The 19,584-nt window shown below is 45.4% G+C and overlaps 1 protein-coding gene across 2 annotated transcripts in view; it reads right to left on the minus strand.

The window, feature by feature from the left end:
- Ptprg (protein tyrosine phosphatase receptor type G) overlaps positions 1-19,584 on the minus strand; it is a 703,625-nt gene that overhangs the window by 273,410 nt on the left and 410,631 nt on the right. For both annotated transcript variants that reach the window (XM_052734133.1, XM_052734134.1), the window contains exon 4: positions 13,554-13,702. In XM_052734133.1, coding sequence (XP_052590093.1) covers positions 13,554-13,702 — 149 coding nt within the window. The remainder of the gene's footprint in view (positions 1-13,553; positions 13,703-19,584) is intronic.

Genomic DNA, 19,584 nt, shown 5'->3' on the forward strand with positions numbered 1-19,584 from the left:
ACAAGCCAGGGCCACACAGTCCACGTCTATCAACTCAAATCCACCCTGAAAAGGGGACTTCTTTTATTAATACTAGGTTTAATAGTCACTTCTCTGAGCTCTGCTGCTCTTCAGCATATAACATTTACTATGGAATGAAACCAGAATGTGAATACTTTATCATCAGACATTTTAAAGGTTTTTCCCCTTAAAAGACCTGATGGCTATATTGGATAGTTATTCATGATTTTCTCCTCAAATTGTTCCTATTAAAAAAAAAGTCAAGAAATACAAATTTTATCATCCAAGTGAGCACTGATACTGTCTCCCTGAGGTGGGTGGGTGTGTTCTCAATACAGCCAGAACTGCTATTCTCAATACGCTACCTCTGCTCCAAGCAGTCACGTCTGGAAGTAAAACCTCGTCTCCTCACAGAGCCCTGCGCTCCTCCACTCCTCCATTCCAGTGCAGCCAGGAACACCTTCTAATCTGGCTTCCAGTAACGCGGCTGCTCTTGGTGAGCAGAACTTACCTACAGCTTCGCATCTCACCTGTGCCACAAGGCCTTGGGATGGCGCCTGTGTCCCCTGCCCTGCCCTTCCTTACCCTCCTCCTGGTGTGCTAGACTAGAAGCTGGACCACAATTATTCTAGGCACACTCCCGTCTTAGGACCTCAGCACCCAGTGAAGTCAAATTCCCAAGACCTGGGACTCTAAAGAGATAGATGCAGTTTCCAAATGAACCACTGCCCTCCACAGTTAAAAACAGGAGAGGGATGCAAGGCATCCATCCACTCAAGCCTTCCACACAGAGGCAGGGAGGCTTCCTTCTGAAGGCCAGGAACCATTTCCCCAAAAGGTTTTCACCCCTACACCATAGGGCATGAAAATACTCAGGATCCTAGGGGCAACTGCATGGGGGTCCTCAGTTAACCGGTAAAAGGAAAGCCAAGCCGGTTTCTGTGCTGGACTAGTTTAGACGTCCCACACATTTGCTGCTCATTAAGCTATTAACAGAAGGAGACATTTTGCAGAGTTTTTTAAATATACCAGACTAAAGCTCACTTTTCATAAAAGGTTTAAGACAGTGGTCCAGGGAACATCACATGATGTGATTCACACATTGTTATGGTATGCTATGCTAATGCATGGGACAAAATGTGACAAAGAAACTAAGTAACAGAGGCAAACACAGTGGCAGAAGCAAGCCCAGGGTGGCTGAGGGCTGGAAACTTTGTTTATTCCAAGCCACCGTGATCTTGGAATGCTAAACACTGACAGAGAACTAGGAAATGTCCTGAAGCTGTTCTCCAGTAGCGCTGCTGTCGGGCTTTAATGGAGACAGGAATATCAAATGGTAAGCACTGGATTTAGGGTCATCTTCCACATATTAACCCGAGTTTTAAACCCTATCTCTTAAGACATCATCAAACATTCAGGAGAGGAAATTTCTTTTTCACATACAGTTCAGTTTTGCTGAATTTGCCATATATCCCCGTAAATGTTTCCAGAACACAGTCTGCACTGAACCCAGTGCCAGGCATACAATCCAGGTTGGGAGCCTGCAGAATGTCCTTCCTGTTCCATTCAGGGCTGCGATGAATTTCCGTGCCAGGGACTGAGTGGAGTAAGAGGAAATAGACTTTCTTTCAAACTTGACTTCTTTCTATTCCCTATAAATCTTTCTGACTGTCCCTTCCCAGGGGCAGTGATACTAAAGAACTTGCTAAAGGCTTTAGATTTAAGATGGCTTGAAGTCTTTCTGTTCAAGTTGTGACAGGGCACAATAAAAGTGGGTGTAGGGGGTGTGAGCGGCATGCCAGTAAATCCTCCAGACTTGAACTCACAATACATGTGATCAGGCTGCCAGAGGCCTCCACATCAGAGCACAAAGGTCTCTCCGGCCAGCTTTATTTGAGTTTTTCAGGTTGGAAAAGGATTCTGAAAAGAACAAGGCTCAAAGCTCTGGGAATAAACATTATGAAAGAAAAAAAGAAGAGAAAAACCAGAAAGTTTATGAAGAAATCAGTTCTGTCATGCCTGCAGTTGAAGTCTGTAATAAAGACGGCATACCCCAAAATGAAATAGAAGAATTATAAATATCTACTGGTATTTTAATATAATTCATTGTGTAGAGATAAAGTGTGTACATGAGATTTGAGACAAAGCTAAATGGTTACTACAGAGAAACAAATTAAGTTATCCAATACACCAACAGATACCTGCATTTGCCCCTGGGGGTTACAGAAGCCAAGGGCATTCGTTCAGGAGACATCCTTCTATGGCCTATAATTGCTGTATTGTGGATTAGACCTTTCAACTTGTTCATCCTACTACTTTAGTAGCGTCTGCTACTTTATGTACTTTGACCGTTTTTGTTCTTCTTAGAAGAGAAAAATGACAAAATATAAAACTCTTGAATGACCTCCACTGGTTTCTGGATAACTCATTACCTAATTCCATTACTGTAGCCTAGAACCTGGAAGTCTACATTTCCACTTAGGGGTCATAATGTGCATGTGGCTAGTGGTGGGCATGTGGAATACAGAAGTGGCTTGTCCAATAGAAATATGCTGTTGTAATATGTAAATTGGAACCAGTGAGATGGTTCAGTGGGAATGGAACATTGCTGCCAAGCTTGACGACCTGATTTGGGGCCCAGGAACCCAAAAAAGGGCAAACTGACTCTATCTATCAGGTTGTACTCTGACCTCTATACACATGCTGTGGCAAAGTGCCCCTGACCAAAGAATAAAGTTTAAAAGATAAACTGAGTTTCAAAAACTTACTATTAAAAACAGAACGCAAGAGAGCTCAGTCATAACTTTCTACAGTTGGTTTTATGTTGGATAATATTAAGGTAAATATTAACATTTTATTAAAATCAATGAAATTGTGATAGCTTTTATAATAAATAACAATAAAATAATCTGCATAAAACAAACTGTGTAATTTAGATCAAATCACCTATTTCTTTTTATCTCTTTTAGTGTAGGCTCTAAAAAATCAGAACAGCAATGCACAGTTCACGTGACATTTGTCCTAAGGTGGTTGAAGTGGTCAGTCTTGGTAACTGCAGGTTTTCCACAGAATCCCCTGTCTGTCTACACCACCTGTCCCACACTGCACTCTCCACAGAATCCCGTCTGTCTACACCACCTGTCCGGCACTGCAGCACTCTCCACAGAATCCCCTGTCTGTCTACACCACCTGTCCGGCACTGCAGCACTCTCCACAGAATCCCCTGTCTGTCTACACCACCTGTCCCTCACTGCAACACTCTCCACAGAATCCCGTCTGTCTACACCACCTGTCCCGCACTGCACTCTCCACAGAATCCCGTCTGTCTACACCACCTGTCCCGCACTGCACTCTCCACAGAATCCCGTCTGTCTACACCACCTGTCCCGCACTGCACTCTCCACAGAATCCCCTGTCTGTCTACACCACCTGTCCAGCTCAGCCTTTTAGGAGCAGTTAACGCCCCTCCACTCTTCTCTTTCCTATTACACAATAAGCAGTAGTTAAGATTCTAACATGACTTCCTGGATGTTTTGTAAAACTGGCGAAGCAATGTCAAAGAAAAAAAAGCAATGAAATCACTCATCAAATCCAAACAGGCATGGCCTACACTTCACAGACTATATAGAGCCTAGACACTAAAACAACAGTTCTTAACCTGTGGGTCAAGCAGGGGTTGCATAGCACATATTGCATATCAGATATTTATGCTACAATTCATAACAGTAACAAAATTACAGTTATGAAGTAGCAACAAAATAATTTTATGGTTGGGGTCACCACAACATGAGGAGTTGTATTAAAGGGTCGCAGCATTAGGAAGGCTGGGAATCAGTGACAAAGAACATAAACATGGGTCTCTGCAAACCAAACTTCTCACTGGTGCATGAGTTCAGACATTCTGGGATTAAGATGGGTGTGGAACTGAACCTCCCTACAGCTCCAGATGAAATCAAATCAAGAAACACCTGGAAATTTCTTAGCACACATATACTGTACATTATATTGGTCTACAACATGACTTGTAATACCCACCACCCAATCCCATTCCCAGTCTTCTCCACGTTGCTGCTTGGACTATGACTCCAATGGAAGCAGGTCTGTTTTTCAAGGTGTGTCATCTCCGTGGTTCTCAGGCTCAGGATGAGTCAGTTCCCAGCATGCCACAGGTGCGGGACACACAATCCATCCTTTCCCTCACAGAGCCTGCCCTCGGGCTTTGTAACAACCAGACTTTAGCTTACCCACTGAGCACACTCCTGCAGAAGACATGCAAAGGGAAGCCCAGCCCAGTGAACACTAGATTTTAAAATAAAGTCTTTATTGCAATGAAGTCAGCATCTAAGTTTCAGGGAAATGCATGGGCATTTGACAGAAGTCACTTCTGCACAAATAACTAACAGTCACAGCAGAGCACAGAACCAGCTCTCCAGGACCCTCAACTTCCCATACAGAGCCTGGCCACAGACGGCAAGCATGACAAAGGACTCTGAGGAAAGTTTGCTTCCTTGTGTATAAAACAGTGAAAAGAAAAAGTAAGAGAACATGTCTCAGTCTCCTCTAAGGGAAGTTCTCTCTGGTGACCAATCAAGATGCTATCGAGTCATAAAGATCTGAATTACTAGTTTTGAATAAGCCAAGAGTCCAGTATAATTTTCAAGATAACAGAAATGTCAAAACACCCCTGTGTCCTCTGAAGATATTTGAACAGGATTCCATTTGAAGACGCCAATCAGAAGAGGGGAAACATCTAAACCTCCATTTTCAAAAGGAAGGTAATACTGCCACACAGATAAAGGAGAGGGTAATCCTCGTATAAGCTGTATCTTCAGATGAGCTTATTGTGTTAGGGGCCAGGAAGGTGGCGCCATGGGTACAGGCACTTGTCCTGGGCAAGCCTGATAACCTACATGAAAACTACACAGTGGAAGGAGAAAACCAACTCCCGCAAGTTGCCTTCTGACTTCTCCATGTACTCTAAACACACACACACACACACACACACACACACACACACACACACACACACACACACCCCAGAAAAATTAAAAAAAAATATTATGTTATGTTAAATAAAACTGAACAGATTTCTCTCTGTGTTATTTATTGTTAAGTTATACAAAGTAATGGGCTTAACTGTGGCATTTTCATACTTTACTTTTAAAGTGGAAGATGCTTCAAATCCCTTAATACACAAGCATATGACATAAATCTTTAAGAAAGCATGCCTTATGCCTGAATTTATTCTCAGAAGAACGCAGAGAAGAGTGGGCCGAACATTAAAACCATAACCTATCAAGCTGTGAAGGTCAGAGATCAAAGTGGGCCAAGATGTCCAGATGCTCTGACCCATAAATGAGCTGTGAGGATGCTGCCATGCATGCAGTGGGTGGAGAGGGGGATGTCAGGGGTCAGCATTGCTCCGACTTAGCAGAAGGAAAGTAGGTATGAATCTCATGAGCCAGAACGCAAGGGTCATGGCAGCACACTGTCTAGCTAGACAGTGACATAAGTACTCCCAGGCATAAGCAAGATGTGTTTCATCAAGGGAAAGTCGCTGCTTTGCCTCTGTGTGAGCAGCAGGCTGTGGGCAGACAGGTCCTTCCTGGAGCACAGCTGGGGAATGACAGTTAACAGGCCCAAGCAGAATACGGGGGAAGTGGACACCCAACAAAGTCAGCACAGACTGGCCACTTCTTGTTCCCTAGACAGTCCTTCATCTTGACCAAGAATGTTCATAGTATTTTGGAAGAAAAGGATCAGAAGAACACCAAAATACAGAAAGATGGTCAACATGCTGGGTCAGGGCTGCAATATGACACTGGAGCTGTACACGGGGCACAAGAACCACAGAATGGTCTTAGACGTCTCTGGGAGACCCAAAGGAATCTTGTTGCTATTTATGTTTTGCAGAAATTTACTCAGTGATGAAACCTGATGTGAGGAGGCATGATGCTATTTATAGAATGTATATTTCCATTAAGTACAAGCATTCTACTTAGGGGCAGGGGCAGCTTCTGTGATGTGAGCACACGTGAAAACACAAGTACACACACACACACACACACACACACACACACACACACACACACACGAACACATGAACCTTTCCAAAAAAGATTGGAGATTCTAAAACATCTGGGCTCCAGAGTCTGAGATAAGGAATCGCTGCCCTGTACCACACGGTAATGTGTACATGGGATGAATTGAGACGAATGTCTTCGCTTCCCCATACTTGCCAAGATGCTCTAACCAGAGCTGAAAGGAACCAGCTGTGAGTCTAGCTGGAAAGGCCATAGACAATCAATTTGGATCATTTAAGCTTATTGAAGACTTCAACTCATAAAGCACCAGTAAGTCTGAATCAACAACTCCTGCAATCTCTTATTGTAATAAATACGATTTTAATTACCTTAGACAACAAGCATGCAATGAACCTCCACTTTAATGGAGCTCTCAGAGGTTCTGTCTGGAGGTTTCCCTTTGAATTCACAACAACTTCAATTATTAGTGGAAACGTGATGTGATGTAATTCCTATTTGTGAGTTAGGAATCGTTAGTTACAGGACCAACCGCAGGCCAAAGAAAGAATATGGAAAGGGAAGAGAGTAAGAGAAGGGGATTGTTAAGAGGACTGTGGTGGTGTTGACACCAGGAAGCCCAGGAGCCAAGGAAGAACAAGCTATTCTCACACTGCAGTCTCATTCCTGGAGAATTTTGAATTCCGTCACAGACAAGTACACTCCCTCATATAAGCAAAGTCACCTCTGCCTACTAAAATACCCACTGGCCTTACAGACCGTCACAGATCTCAGGACCTTTGCATAGCTCTGCTAACAACAGGCTCAAATTCACCCCTTTTACCTTTCTAAGCATCATCATCTCTTCCAGGACCCATTGTCTCTTGGCACAAGCCCCCCGCCCCCCCCTTCAGGGTCCATCTATTACAGCTGAAAGGACACAGCCAGCTGTGCAAGTGCTCACTCTCAGCATCAACCCCAGCACACAAGCAACCGGAAGGCAGGCACTCCGGCTTCCTGCTCTACCTGTGCGTCATCAGCATCTGTGAGGCAGGGAATCTTCAGTCAGCAGGGAAGCTGCTGCAGGGCTACAGAGGGCACCTGAGGGTGGGTCTGTCCCCAACAGGGCATGGCAGACACTCCCATTTGCTTTTCTAAGTTTAACTACTCAAAAGAAAGAGTGGGGGGAGGGAGGGAGGGAGGACAAGAACAACAGCTGGTTTTTGAAGATCACTGACTTTGGATTATATAATGACTTTTTAGTTAATATTAGATTGGATGCTTTTAAGTACAGCCACTATGAGACTAAATCCAGGATTTCAGCCAGGAAAATGGAGACAGGTCTAAACTGTGGGTGCCTAAAAAGCCACAGATAACCCCAAAGAGCTCCTGGGAAGGAGCAAAATCTACAAGGCTGGTTTTGTGGCCATTTACCCTCAGGGAGTGGGGCCAGGTTCTGAGGGGACAAATGCTGGAAATTCAGCCTGAGGGTGGAAGCCTAAAGGAGTCGCTGAAATTGCCAGGGTTGTGCTGCATCTTCAGAGGCAAGGACACCGCTTTTGCAGCCAACACAGGAACCAAGCCCTCAGTAATCAGATGTGTTTACAGTGATGCCCTCGGATGAAGGGTGGCCCCATTCCACTGATGATGCTGGTTTGCTCTGATGGTTCACACATGTGACACTGGTGACACCTGTGGGCTGGGTGGCTTCTTGTACAGAGGGCTGTCATACACACCGGCACATTACCAGCATCCTGTCTTCAATCAACGAGAAACCAGTAGCATACAGTGCCAACAGTGATGACGGCCCCGCTGTCCCGAGCTGGTGACTGGTGCTGTCTGGCAGGAGTCACAGGCAGTGGGGACAGCCCCGTTCCACCGACTCAGTGTAGTCTTCAACACTGCCTCTTTGTAACAACAGTGGCAGAAACAAAGGTACTCTAAAGAAACACCTGGGCCACTCCCTTTGGTTACCAGATTATTAAAACAATGCTCTCCCCCGTACTGGAATTTCCTCAGGAACTACGTGCTAGGAGAAGATAGACTGCAAACCAGAGCTGGCCAGAGAGGGAGTCTATTTCCCAAAAAGAGATTTCTTTGTATGTGTGTGTCTGCAAATACACACCCACACTTGTGGAGGCCAGAGAGCCAAAGGTGTCACTGCTCAGGAACTAACCACCTTGTTTTTGGATACAGGGTCTCTCATTGGCTTAAAACTTACCAATGCGTCTAGGCTGGTAGATAAGATCCCCGGGATTTGCCCGACTCTGCCTCCCCAGCACTGGGATTACAAATGCATGCCATCATACCTGGCTTTTTCACATGGGTACTAGGGAGCAAACTCAGGTTCCAAGTACTATATCAACTGAGGCATCCTACCACACCTCCCTGAAAAGCATTTCCACAGTTGCCTAGCAACAGAGACTGAAGCCAGACAGTGGTGATGGATAGGCCACAGGGAAACCAGGACAGCTTAGCTCGGAGCAGCACTTCATTCCCTCTACATGAGCACAGACCGCATGTCAGAACCCAGTCAATGGGCCTCTCAGTTCTCCTCCCCAAATTTGCTGAACTGGCCCTTTGAGGACACATGACCACCTTATCAGGGCTGCCAGGGCCCAGGCTCTGACCTTAATAATTCCAATAACACTGAGTCACTTATACATGGCACATAAAAAAAAATGATACCCGCAGCCCGGTGGTGGCGCACGCCTTTAATCCCAACACTTGGGAAGCAGAGGCAGGCAGATCTCTGTGAGTTCAAGACCAGCCTGGTCTCCAGAGTGAGTTCCAGGATAGGCTCCAAAGCTACACAGAGAAACCCTGTGTCAAAAAAACAAAACAAAAACAAACAAACAAAAATGATACCCCAGATGCAGATCAAATTTTCTAAAATACAAGAAAATTCAAAGAAAGCCTGCACAAATGGCTGAGTGCTATTAACATACCAAAGGGGAGACTGCTTAGATCTCCCAGCATCACTCAGTACCTGTAGGCCCTCTGCCCCCCCAGCATCACTCAGTACCTGTAGCCCTCTGCCCCCCCAGCTCTCCCAGCATCACTCAGTACCTGTAGCCCTCTGCCCCCCCAGCATCACTCAGTACCTGTAGCCCCTCTGCCCCCCCAGCATCACTCAGTACCTGTAGCCCCTCTGCCCCCCCAGCATCACTCAGTACCTGTAGCCCTCTGCCCCCCCACCTCTCCCAGCATCACTCAGTACCTGTAGCCCCTCTTCCCCCCCAGCTCTCCCAGCATCACTCAGTACCTGTAGCCCCTCTGCCCCCCCAGCTCTCCCTGTATCACTCAGTACCTGTAGCCCCTCTGCCCCCCCAGCTCTCCCAGCATCACTCAGTACCTGAAGCCCCTCTTCCCCCCCAGCTCTCCCAGCATCACTCAGTACCTGTAGCCCCTCTGCACCCCCAGCATCACTCAGTACCTGTAGCCCCTCTGCCCCCCCAGTTCTCCCAGCATCACTCAGTACCTGTAGCCCCTCTGCCCCCCCAGCTCTCCCAGCATCACTCAGTACCTGTAGCCCCTCTGCCCCCCCAGCATCACTCAGTACCTGTAGCCCCTCTGCCCCCCCAGCATCACTCAGTACCTGTAGCCCCTCTGCCCCCCCAGCTCTCCCAGCATCACTCAGTACCTGTAGCCCCTCTGCACCCCCAGCTCTCCCAGCATCACTCAGTACCTGTAGCCCCTCTTCCCCCCCAGCTCTCCCAGCATCACTCAGTACCTGTAGCCCCTCTGCACCCCCAGCTCTCCCAGCATCACTGAGTACCTGTAGCCCCTCTTCCCCCCCAGTTCTCCCAGCATCACTGAGTACCTGTAGCCCCTCTGCCCCCCAGCTCTCCCAGCATCACTGAGTACCTGTAGCCCCTCTTCCCCCCCAGTTCTCCCAGCATCACTCAGTACCTGTAGCCCCTCTTCCCCCCCAGTTCTCCCAGCATCACTCAGTACCTGTAGCCCCTCTACCCTCCTAGCACTTCTCACCCTCCCCCCATCCTAAACCTGTCCCTCCCTGGGGCTAGGGTTCTGCTTCCTACCCCTATATAATTCAGCCATTTTGGCTAAGTGTCCTCTTGAACCACATGCTCTCTTGGTCTCTTTTTCTCCGGGTCTCCTAGCTCACCTCTAGCCTGTTGGCTCCTGGTCGCTATCCTGTCGTCCTTCCTCTCACTCTCCAAGTCTGCTGGCCATGTTCAGACTGGACCTTCCAGATGCCTCTGGCTGTTTTCTCCCTCTTGTCTACAATAAACCTTCTCCTCACCCAATACCTAGGAGCAGTCATATCCTAATTTTTTTCATTCAATATGGAAAGAAGTAAGCTGACTCTGTGATGTTCCAACACTGCAGAGAACACCAGGAAGAGCTGGTGTCAATAATGAGATTTAGTAATGCAAGCTATCACAAAATTTTATAGACACATTTGAGACAGAAGTGAGCAACATTCCTGTGCATATTTTACAGTTAAATTGGATCCAATTGCCTTTAATCCCTGAGATTTAAGTACCTCCAAATATACCACTAAGAACATCAACATGTCACAATTTATAACAGCAAGCTATGAACCAGCTGGGCATAAGGAACCCAGTTAATACAGGCAGGCTTACTACCTGATGCCACTCAAAAGCGAAGAACCCCAGCAACTTGACCACAGAGTAAATCTGGGCACAGCTTATGAGCTTCAGCAGTCAGTGACATTCTTCAAAGAATGGGAAACAGTTTTCAGAACTCATAGGCCTCAAAAGCAAATTCCATCTATGCTGCACGCTGATCTAGAACGAGACTGCAGATGAGGCACAAGCTCCCTTCCTGCTCCACAGACATGCTGTTCCAAGACAGATTAAGTTTTCAAACTTTTGAGCAATTGTAGCTGGAGATTTTGTCTCCAGCTCCCGCCAAGCCCCGGCAGTCCGACAACCCACTTATAAAATAAACACACAGATGCTTATATTATTTAAACTGTTTGGCCTAATGGCTCAGGCTTCTAGCTATCTAGTTCTTACATCTTAAATTAATCCATTTCTATAAATCTATACCTTGGCACGTGGCTCGTGGCTTACTGGCATCTTCACATGCTGCTTGTCATGGCGGCGGCTGGCAGTGGCTCCCTCTGCCTTCCTGTTCTCTCAGTTCTCCTCTCTGTTAGTCCCATCTATACTTCCTGCCTGGCAGGACACAAACTACCCCTTCAACTTCCAGGGCCCATGGGAAGCAGGGTGCGGGGGGAGACCAGAGGGGAAACCACACTTACAAACTCCATGTGAGTCTGACTCTAGGAGGCAAGTTTGCCATGTATAAAAAGTGCTAGTACTTCTAAAAAATGACTCATCCCATTCACAGGACAGGAGGCCCATTAAGTCTAAATCCTACTCAGAATCATATCATTAATGTGACCAGGAGAGGAAGTCCCACAGACAAGGGTGCACAGGGAAGATGTTGGTACTGCAAATTAAATGAATGAGAGAAATAGGAAGCATCTTCTCAGAGTAGCTATCTCTGGTGTCTCCAGGGGAGTGTATCAGTGTAGGGGACATTCATTAGGATACATGTGAGTGTGTGCATGAATGTGTGCGAATATGCATCCATGTATGTATATGTTTTCACCCACAATTCTTGCTTCTGATCTTCCAACAAGCTGAAGAATGCTTCTCTAGAGGAAAGAAATGAGAATCCTACGAGGCCAGTCTGAAAACACCACTCTGCCTGACACTGTGTCTTGGAATTGCCTGTAAGGAGACTCTTTGTGCTTCCTTGTCTGACAGGATAACCAACCCTAGGAGGTTAGTTATCTAACTAGGAGGGCCTGCTCTCTATCCAGGAAGAACGGTACAGCCGGCCCAAGAAGAATTTGAAGAAACAGGTCTTGCTAGGTTGTCCTGCTCAAGCTAGTGGCAGGAGCTCAGACATGTCTGTACACGCTTCTTTAATGCTGTTCACACTTGGATGAAATCTCCAAAAAGACTCCTCACAGATGTGGGGCTAGGAGATCTCTGGAAAATGGGAAAGGAAGAGGCTCATGGGAAGGTTGAGTAAGAACTCATTCGTGGCAACATGAGAAGCTCCCATGGCCAGGATCATCCCAGACCTACTCTATCTACATCTTTTTTTCTAACATATTGTCTAGAACCTTTAAAATTTCATTTGCAACAAACTGGTGAAATGTAACTGTTTCTCTAAATTCTATGAGAAATTAAAGTTCTATTCTAGAAAATTAATAATGTACAGTCTCCCAGGCAGGAACTTGTGAAGGCAGTAGGGAGTGTCTGGTAGGAATGAGGCTTTCGCAGGGCTCTGCAGGATCTACACACAGAGGTAATATTGGAAAGGAACAGATTTCAAGAGAAGCCAGCGGAACTATTCACACACAGTTGGGGTGGAAGCTTCACATATTCCGGGATCTAAAGTGGTCTGTGCTGTGAGAATACAGTAGGAAAAGCTGGCATTGAATGCATCGTCCCATTTATCCTCAAAAGAATCTCCACAAAAGAGATATTAATACCTTTCCCAACTTACACAAGTTCTCATAGAAGTGTCAAGTATTCCTAGAGGGTTCATAAACAGGCTTGAGGAGCTAGGTAATATACCTAACACTTTACAAATCACACATAAATCTGAAATACATGTATTTTCATTATGAAGAGGGTCTGAAATATTTATCAGACTATCAAAACAGGACACCAATTGAGAAACATTTAGAGCTGACAATGATACTCTGCCATCTGGTTCCTTTGATTAAAACATTCCAGCACTCCACAGTGACTCCCTGTTTTGTATAACCAAAGACTACTACCAGATCTAGTGAGATCTGCCACAAGCCTGTCGGGCTTAGCACATGGGGAACAAGCCAATCGGCACATGTTTCCCCAACGGAACAAAATCCAATCGCACAAGGAAAGCAAAACAGGCTGACAGCACCCGTGATGTGGAGGTGACACTGCTGGAGGACCCCTGGTGTCACGGCTTCCTTTTCAACTCTCTCCCATGGCCTTCCCATCACCGGCCTGGCTCTGTGAAAAGACGGACTCTAAGTGCTGAGGGAATGAAGCCGTGTCACCGTCAGTCCTAACAAAAGGCGACAGAGACTCACACCATCCATGCTCACGTCCTCTGTCGCAACAGCTGGCAGGGACCAAAACAAACCGTTCAAAGAAGTACACAACTCAGAGAGGGTTCTGAGACTCCTTTCCATGTCACCAGCCTTGTCATTTTCTAAAGAGTGACAACAGTCTTCTCAGCATCACATGAACTGTCACCTTCAGAAAAGAGGGCTTGAGGAATGGAGAAGAGAAGCTGTGTCAAAGGGAACAGCCGAGGGACATCACTGGGCAGGCAAAGGTCAGTCTGCCCGCTCGTGGACGCTTTGTGCTCTCCTGCTGAGCAGAGATGAGCCTTAAGGGAGGCCCTCTGCCATGCTCGAGACACAGGGTTTCCTGAGAGAGGAAAGCAGGGAATGTCCGTCTAACCTGCACAACGCTGAAGTAAGATTGCAGTAACCCACAGCGGGAATCCCTGGGGCCCCAGTTTTCTCACCTCCACAGGAAACCTCCGGCCATTGACACTATGTTCCGAGCCAGCTGAACCATTGCTGTGGCCCCAGTGAAACTCCACCTTCTCAGCTTTGAATCTGCCAGGCAGTCCAGCACCACTCACAAAATAATCGTCTTTCAGAAGGATGGCAACTGTCCAATGAGAAGAGAGAAGAAAAAGAGTGAGTTCCAAACCCAAACTTAACTTTCTTTTGCTTGTTCTTCTATTGCTTCAGCCGAGTTCATGATTTACCATGGTGTGAATAACTTCCCCATACACCTGTAAGACAATTCAAGACCACGGGTTTGAGTAAAGGAGGGCACTGAAGCCACCGAGAGCCCCGGTTCTTGTGGTGTGGTGTTATCCTTTGAGCATAACGGCCGTCACCTTCATCAGAACGGCTGTGGCTGCTTGTGAGAGAAGCCGGGATTGGGTTTGCTGGCCATGGGGGCTCCCTCACAGAAGAAGAGGGAGGGGAGGATCCCAGCCAGTCCCTCCTGAGCCAGCTACTATTATGTCATTTTGCCCTACTGACACATGGCTCCCTGGCTGGTTTCATGAGTGCTGGAGCATAGTGGATGAAGCTTAACTGAGGTGGGAACTACACCTGTGCACAACTACCGGGAAGTCCTCATCCATACTACCGGGAAGTCCTCATCCATACTACCGGGAAGTCCTCATCCATACTACCGGGAAGTCCTCATCCATACTCCCGGGAAGCCCTCATCCATACTCCCGGGAAGTCCTCATCCATACTACCGGGAAGTCCTCATCCATGCTTTTGGGAGTCACCTACATTCCTGCAAGTGACCCATCTTCCATGCTTTGTGAATAAGCCTAATAAATGCATCAGTCCCCCAATTTGGACTCTGGTGGGCCTTTATTCTGATTTGTCACTTATGTCCTTGAAGGAAGGGGACAGAAATTTGTTTACATCCTCCTAGGGAAAGAGTTAACACAATAGTTCTGAATGGTGACAATTCCCAGGGAGAGGGTGCAGAATCTCTGACCCATTTAACGGACAGAAGGAAATGGAGATGTTTCTAGAAAGTGAGATACTTCTAAAGCACTGACTCCAGAGGCTGCCCTCGGATTCAAGGTCTAAAATCAGATGAGAAACACACAATATACCACACGTGACAGACATGTTTCTTTGACCAAAAAAAAACAAAACAAAATAAACAAATGTTGGGCAGCAAGCATGGAAAAGGTTTGGGAGGCTGGTCCCAGAGCGAGGCAACAACAGTGGGCAGACAGTCCGAGCTGTGGACGGCTGTCTTCAGGCACTCGCCATCCCAGCAATGCAGTGCACAACCTGATCATGAGCACTTCACTAAAATATTGCTCCATAATTGTATTTCCTGTACTGCTTTCCTCTGACTCCAAGCATAGGAAAATTATGTTCAGTTCATGATAATACATGAGTGTATCCACAACATACAGGCCTCGACCAATGAAAACCTCAAATATTAAAAATGTAATTCTCTTCCTCGAACCCCAAGAACAAGAACTCAAGAACCATTTAAATTCTATTTCTACAAACTTTAGTTTTTTTCAAGGGGAATGGGATTATTTTAAGTATACAAAACAGTTTGGGTTTTACAATTGCTACATTCTCACTCTTTTCCCCCACCCCCATCATTCATTCATTTAACAAATTCTTATTGGCTGCTAAATCCGTGGCAGTTGCCAACCGATACACTGACTGGCTAGGGACCAAAAGGCAAGTATGTGTAAGCCATGGGAAAGCACTCAGGTTCTCATTGTCTCTTCTTCCAAAAGATCCCCGTCAGAGCCTCACAGGGGAATCCTGCATGAGAATTAGGTCCACATAAAAGACAGGGACTAGACTAATGACCCATTTCTGAAACAGGGCAATTAGTTTCAGTGCTTTGCTATGGAAAGGAAGCATTAAAAGCAAGGGAAGGAGCCCTGCTCACATAAATCCCCCTATTATTGCTTTCAAAAGGCACTTGTTCACCAACTTTTGAGAAATACACAGTAAATGTTCAATTAGTGGGACAATGCATTAAAGAATAAAATGGAGTAAAAGCAAGCCTTTCTTGTGCCAGTTAAACAAGCTATGGCATTGTTCCAGTGTTGCTGTTTGGGATGTGCTTTAGAACAGAGGTCGGCACACTTTCCCCTTTAATGGCCACTGTAAATATTTTTGGCTTTGCAGAGCACTGAGCCCCTGGTGGAAACTTGGTAGACTAGAAAAAGAAAGAGACCATATGGAAATGAACAAACTAGACTACTTTGAACAAAAACGTAATTTAATCACATTGAAATCTGAACTTAATGTAATTTATATGCATCACTAAGTATTATTCTCCTTTTGAGTGTGTGTGTGTGTGTGTGTGTGTGTGTGTGTATGTGTATGTGTGTGCGCGCGCACGCGCGCACATGCGCGCATGTGCTTTCCTGTGAGCATATATGTGTGTATATGGGTATACATATACATGAGCATAGAAGCCAGAGGTCCAAGTTGGGTGTCATCCTCAATAGCCCTTTAGTTGACTTTGTGAGGTAGATCTGCTCACTGAACCTGGAGCGCACTGACTGGTTAGGCTTGAAGGCCAGTGAGCCCTGAATCCTCTTGGTCTCTGTCTCCCAGCACTGAGGTTGTAAGAACACACCATCTCACATGGCTTTTATACAGGTACTGGGGGATCCAAAATCAGGTCCCCATACTTGTGAGGCAAACATTTAACCAACTGAAACTTTTCTCTAGCCCCTGCTTGTTTTAACCACTTAAAAATATTAAAAGGGGCAGATGTCCTGTCACTAAGTGGAAAAATATTATCAAAATTATTATGAAGTTGTATTGTAGGAATTTTAGCAGAGTCACTGTATCTGGGATAAACATTAGAATGAACAGCTGTTTTCTAGAAGTAGTTGACCTTGAAGAATCCTGGTGGTAAACAGTAAAGAATCCTTGTGGAAAACAGTGATTGTTTCCTGTGATCTGTAGAATTGTTTTTCTGAAGGGGTGTTGTGGCCTTCACATGACTTTGGTCACAGGATGCCTCTGGCACACCTGAGACTCTTGATTATTGTGTATTGCAAACGATGCACGTTAAAGGACTAGAGTCATGAGGGCATGTGATGCTCTCCTTTAGAGAGACATACTGATTCGATTAGGGACTTTGGTATGAGGAAATACTTTACCCCAAAAACAACTTTGTGTAACAATCAATAGAGAGGTCTTTGTATGGCTGTTCTGGGTTCAGTCCATCAGAGAGGCTGGACCTTCCTGCTGCCATATAGGCCTTAAAATTTCATCTTGGAGCGCCTTCTTTCTTCAACCGATCAGTGCTACACAGAACACCCCGACAAAGTTGAGCACACTGTTTTATGGGTATTAATTGGCGGATACAAAACTATTATAAAATACCTCCTAAAGTGTTCTACAACACCTCTGTGTACCTTCATGCCAGTGCCAAGACACACAGGCATGTGTCCAGCAGTGTCTTAAACACTGTAGGCTATCTCAGCCTGCTATGAATTCCACAGACACACTTTTGCTTCAGAAGGATGGAAGCAAAAATTTTTTTAGGACACACCCAGGGACTCGGCATCATCGCATGAATATTTGATTCTACCTAAATCATTTATGCCTCTGTCAGGGGTCATTTTACTTGTTTTACATGAATAATTGAAGGTATAATTAGGGAACTGCATAATCTGAAACATTAATCTCAGTTTTCATTTTATGGAATTTCTCACCAGACACACAGCATGCCCATGCATATATAATCCTCCAAAAACAGCTTATGTTTTGTTTACATCTTATGACATGGGGAAGAGAAGGCTTCCCAGCTATGTTGTGACAACTTTTCTAAGGGTCAGGGATGGACGGCAGCACCACAGGGAGGAAAAGGTAGTTTTACAAAAGTCTTAGGTCAAGTGTTATGACCTCAGGCAAGTTACCAAATGCTCTGTGCCTCAGTTTCCCTCACTGTTCTCAAGGGCATGGTAATAGTGCCAATCCAGTGAGGCTAAAGGATACCAGTTTGCAAAGGCCTCATATACAGTGCCAGTACTGCACGCACATGTCTAATGCCGACTACTGTCAATCATTTCAGGAATCAAGATGGAAAAGCATGTGAGGTGGACAGAAGGCTGTGGTCATGTTAAGTGTGACTCTACATGTTCACAAAGAGCTTCATTCAGGCTTCAGCGTGGCTCGGTGGCATGCTCAAGGCCATGGGTTCAATAACCAGCAAAACACCCACGACAGAATTTAAAGGTAAAGCCAAGGGTGCCCGAGGTCAGTCGTGCGAGGGGACCTCAGGATTGAACTGGCACTTTCAGTTCACCTCAACACAGACCGAAAACAGATACTTTTACAAATTATTTCAATTCTTTCTTCTTTAAAAAGCAAAGAAAAAGCCGGGCGGTGGTGGCGCACGCCTTTAATCCCAGCACTCGGGAGGCAGAGGCAGGCGGATCTCTGTGAGTTCAAGGCCAGCCTGGGCTACAGAGTGAGTTCCAGGAAAGGCACAAAGCTACACAGAGAAACCCTGTCTCGAAAAAACCAAAAAAAAAAAAAAATAAATAAAAATAAAAAAAAATAAAAATAAAAAGCAAAGAAAATCCCTGTTACTTACTCATTTCACTCTTTGTTTCAAAAGGAAATATTAAACTAGAACTTAATAACATAGGAATCTTTGATTTATTTTCATGGATTATAGACTTAATTTTAACAGAGATTCTGTTTCAAACCTCTGGGTTTTCCATTTGTGATTTGGATACAAAGTTTTCTTTGAAAAATAACCTTATTTAATCAAAAGAAAATTATCAAACTTAAAGAAAAAGACTAAGCAAAGAATACTATAAGAATAAATGAAAATAAAACAACAGAAATAAGAGCTAAATATTGATAAGGCAAACATGAGAGAGTTTGCCAGTGAATAAATAGTTCAACACTGAAAAACAATGATTTAAAAATGGGAAGTCTATGAGGCCCTAACCCTGGGACACTGAATTCCCATTCCCAGTGTTCTTTATTAGATGGGGAAGCCCTTGGAAGGAGTTGAGATCATGATGTAGGAGTTTTCATGCATGGAATGAGTGTCCTCAGAAGTGAGCAGGGAGAGATCCTTGGCCCTTTCCATCCACAGGAGGACACAGTGAGAGGAGACCCCTCTAAAAACCAGAAAAAAAAGGCCTGGCTGGGAGTGGAGTCCAGGTCCACAGCAGCAGCCAGTGGAGGCCTTTCTTTGCGCTCTAAGGTCAAGGTCTCCTTCAAGCCAGGGCAAGAACAGTGACTCTTCAGGTTTACATAGAGCCGATGTCTAAGGTGTCCTCTGCAGTGAACAGATAGGTATCTCAATATCGGAGACTCATTTGATGGAAGCTCTGGGAGTCTTGCAGGGAGCTGCAACCTCCTTTGCACTATGTTATGTAGTCAGGCAGGGAGAAGCGGGTCAGAAGCTAGTTTCCTCTGTGTGTCCAATCAGTGTGTTCTTAAGTCTACAGTTCTTACAATGTAGCTCGACTATTAAAGTCCCAAGGTCAGGAAAACGCAAGTAACAGAATGGCCTCTGACTTGTGTCATTAGTTGACGTGAATTACGTGTCTACAAATGTGTCCTCTGCCATCAATATTTTTATTAACATAAAGTGATTTTTAAAAAAGGCTTATTTTTTTGTTTTATGTATGTGAGTGTTTGCCTGCATGTATGCATGTGTACTACGTTTATGGCTGGTGCCTGCAGAAGCCAGAGAGGGTGATGGATTTCCTGGAGTACAGATGGTTTGAGCTACCAAGGGGTTCTGGGAAGCAAAGCTGGGCCCTCTGCAAGAGCAGCTGGTGCTTTTCACTGTGGGGCCAGCTCTCCAGCCCCTTACAACCATTTCTTGAAGATGACTGCAATAAGTGCAATGGTATTTTCAGATGTAGGAAGAAATATAGGCAGAGAGAAAAATACAGTAAATCAAAATACAGTGGGAAAATGGAAGAAACACGCTCCATGGCAAACATGTTTACTAAGTGTCCCAGGTGCAGTACTGAAAAACCAGTGGTTCAA

The sequence above is a fragment of the Peromyscus californicus genome, unplaced genomic scaffold (assembly GCF_007827085.1).
Source record: "Peromyscus californicus insignis strain IS unplaced genomic scaffold, ASM782708v3 Scaffold_12__1_contigs__length_115047231, whole genome shotgun sequence".
NCBI lineage: Eukaryota > Metazoa > Chordata > Mammalia > Rodentia > Cricetidae > Peromyscus > Peromyscus californicus.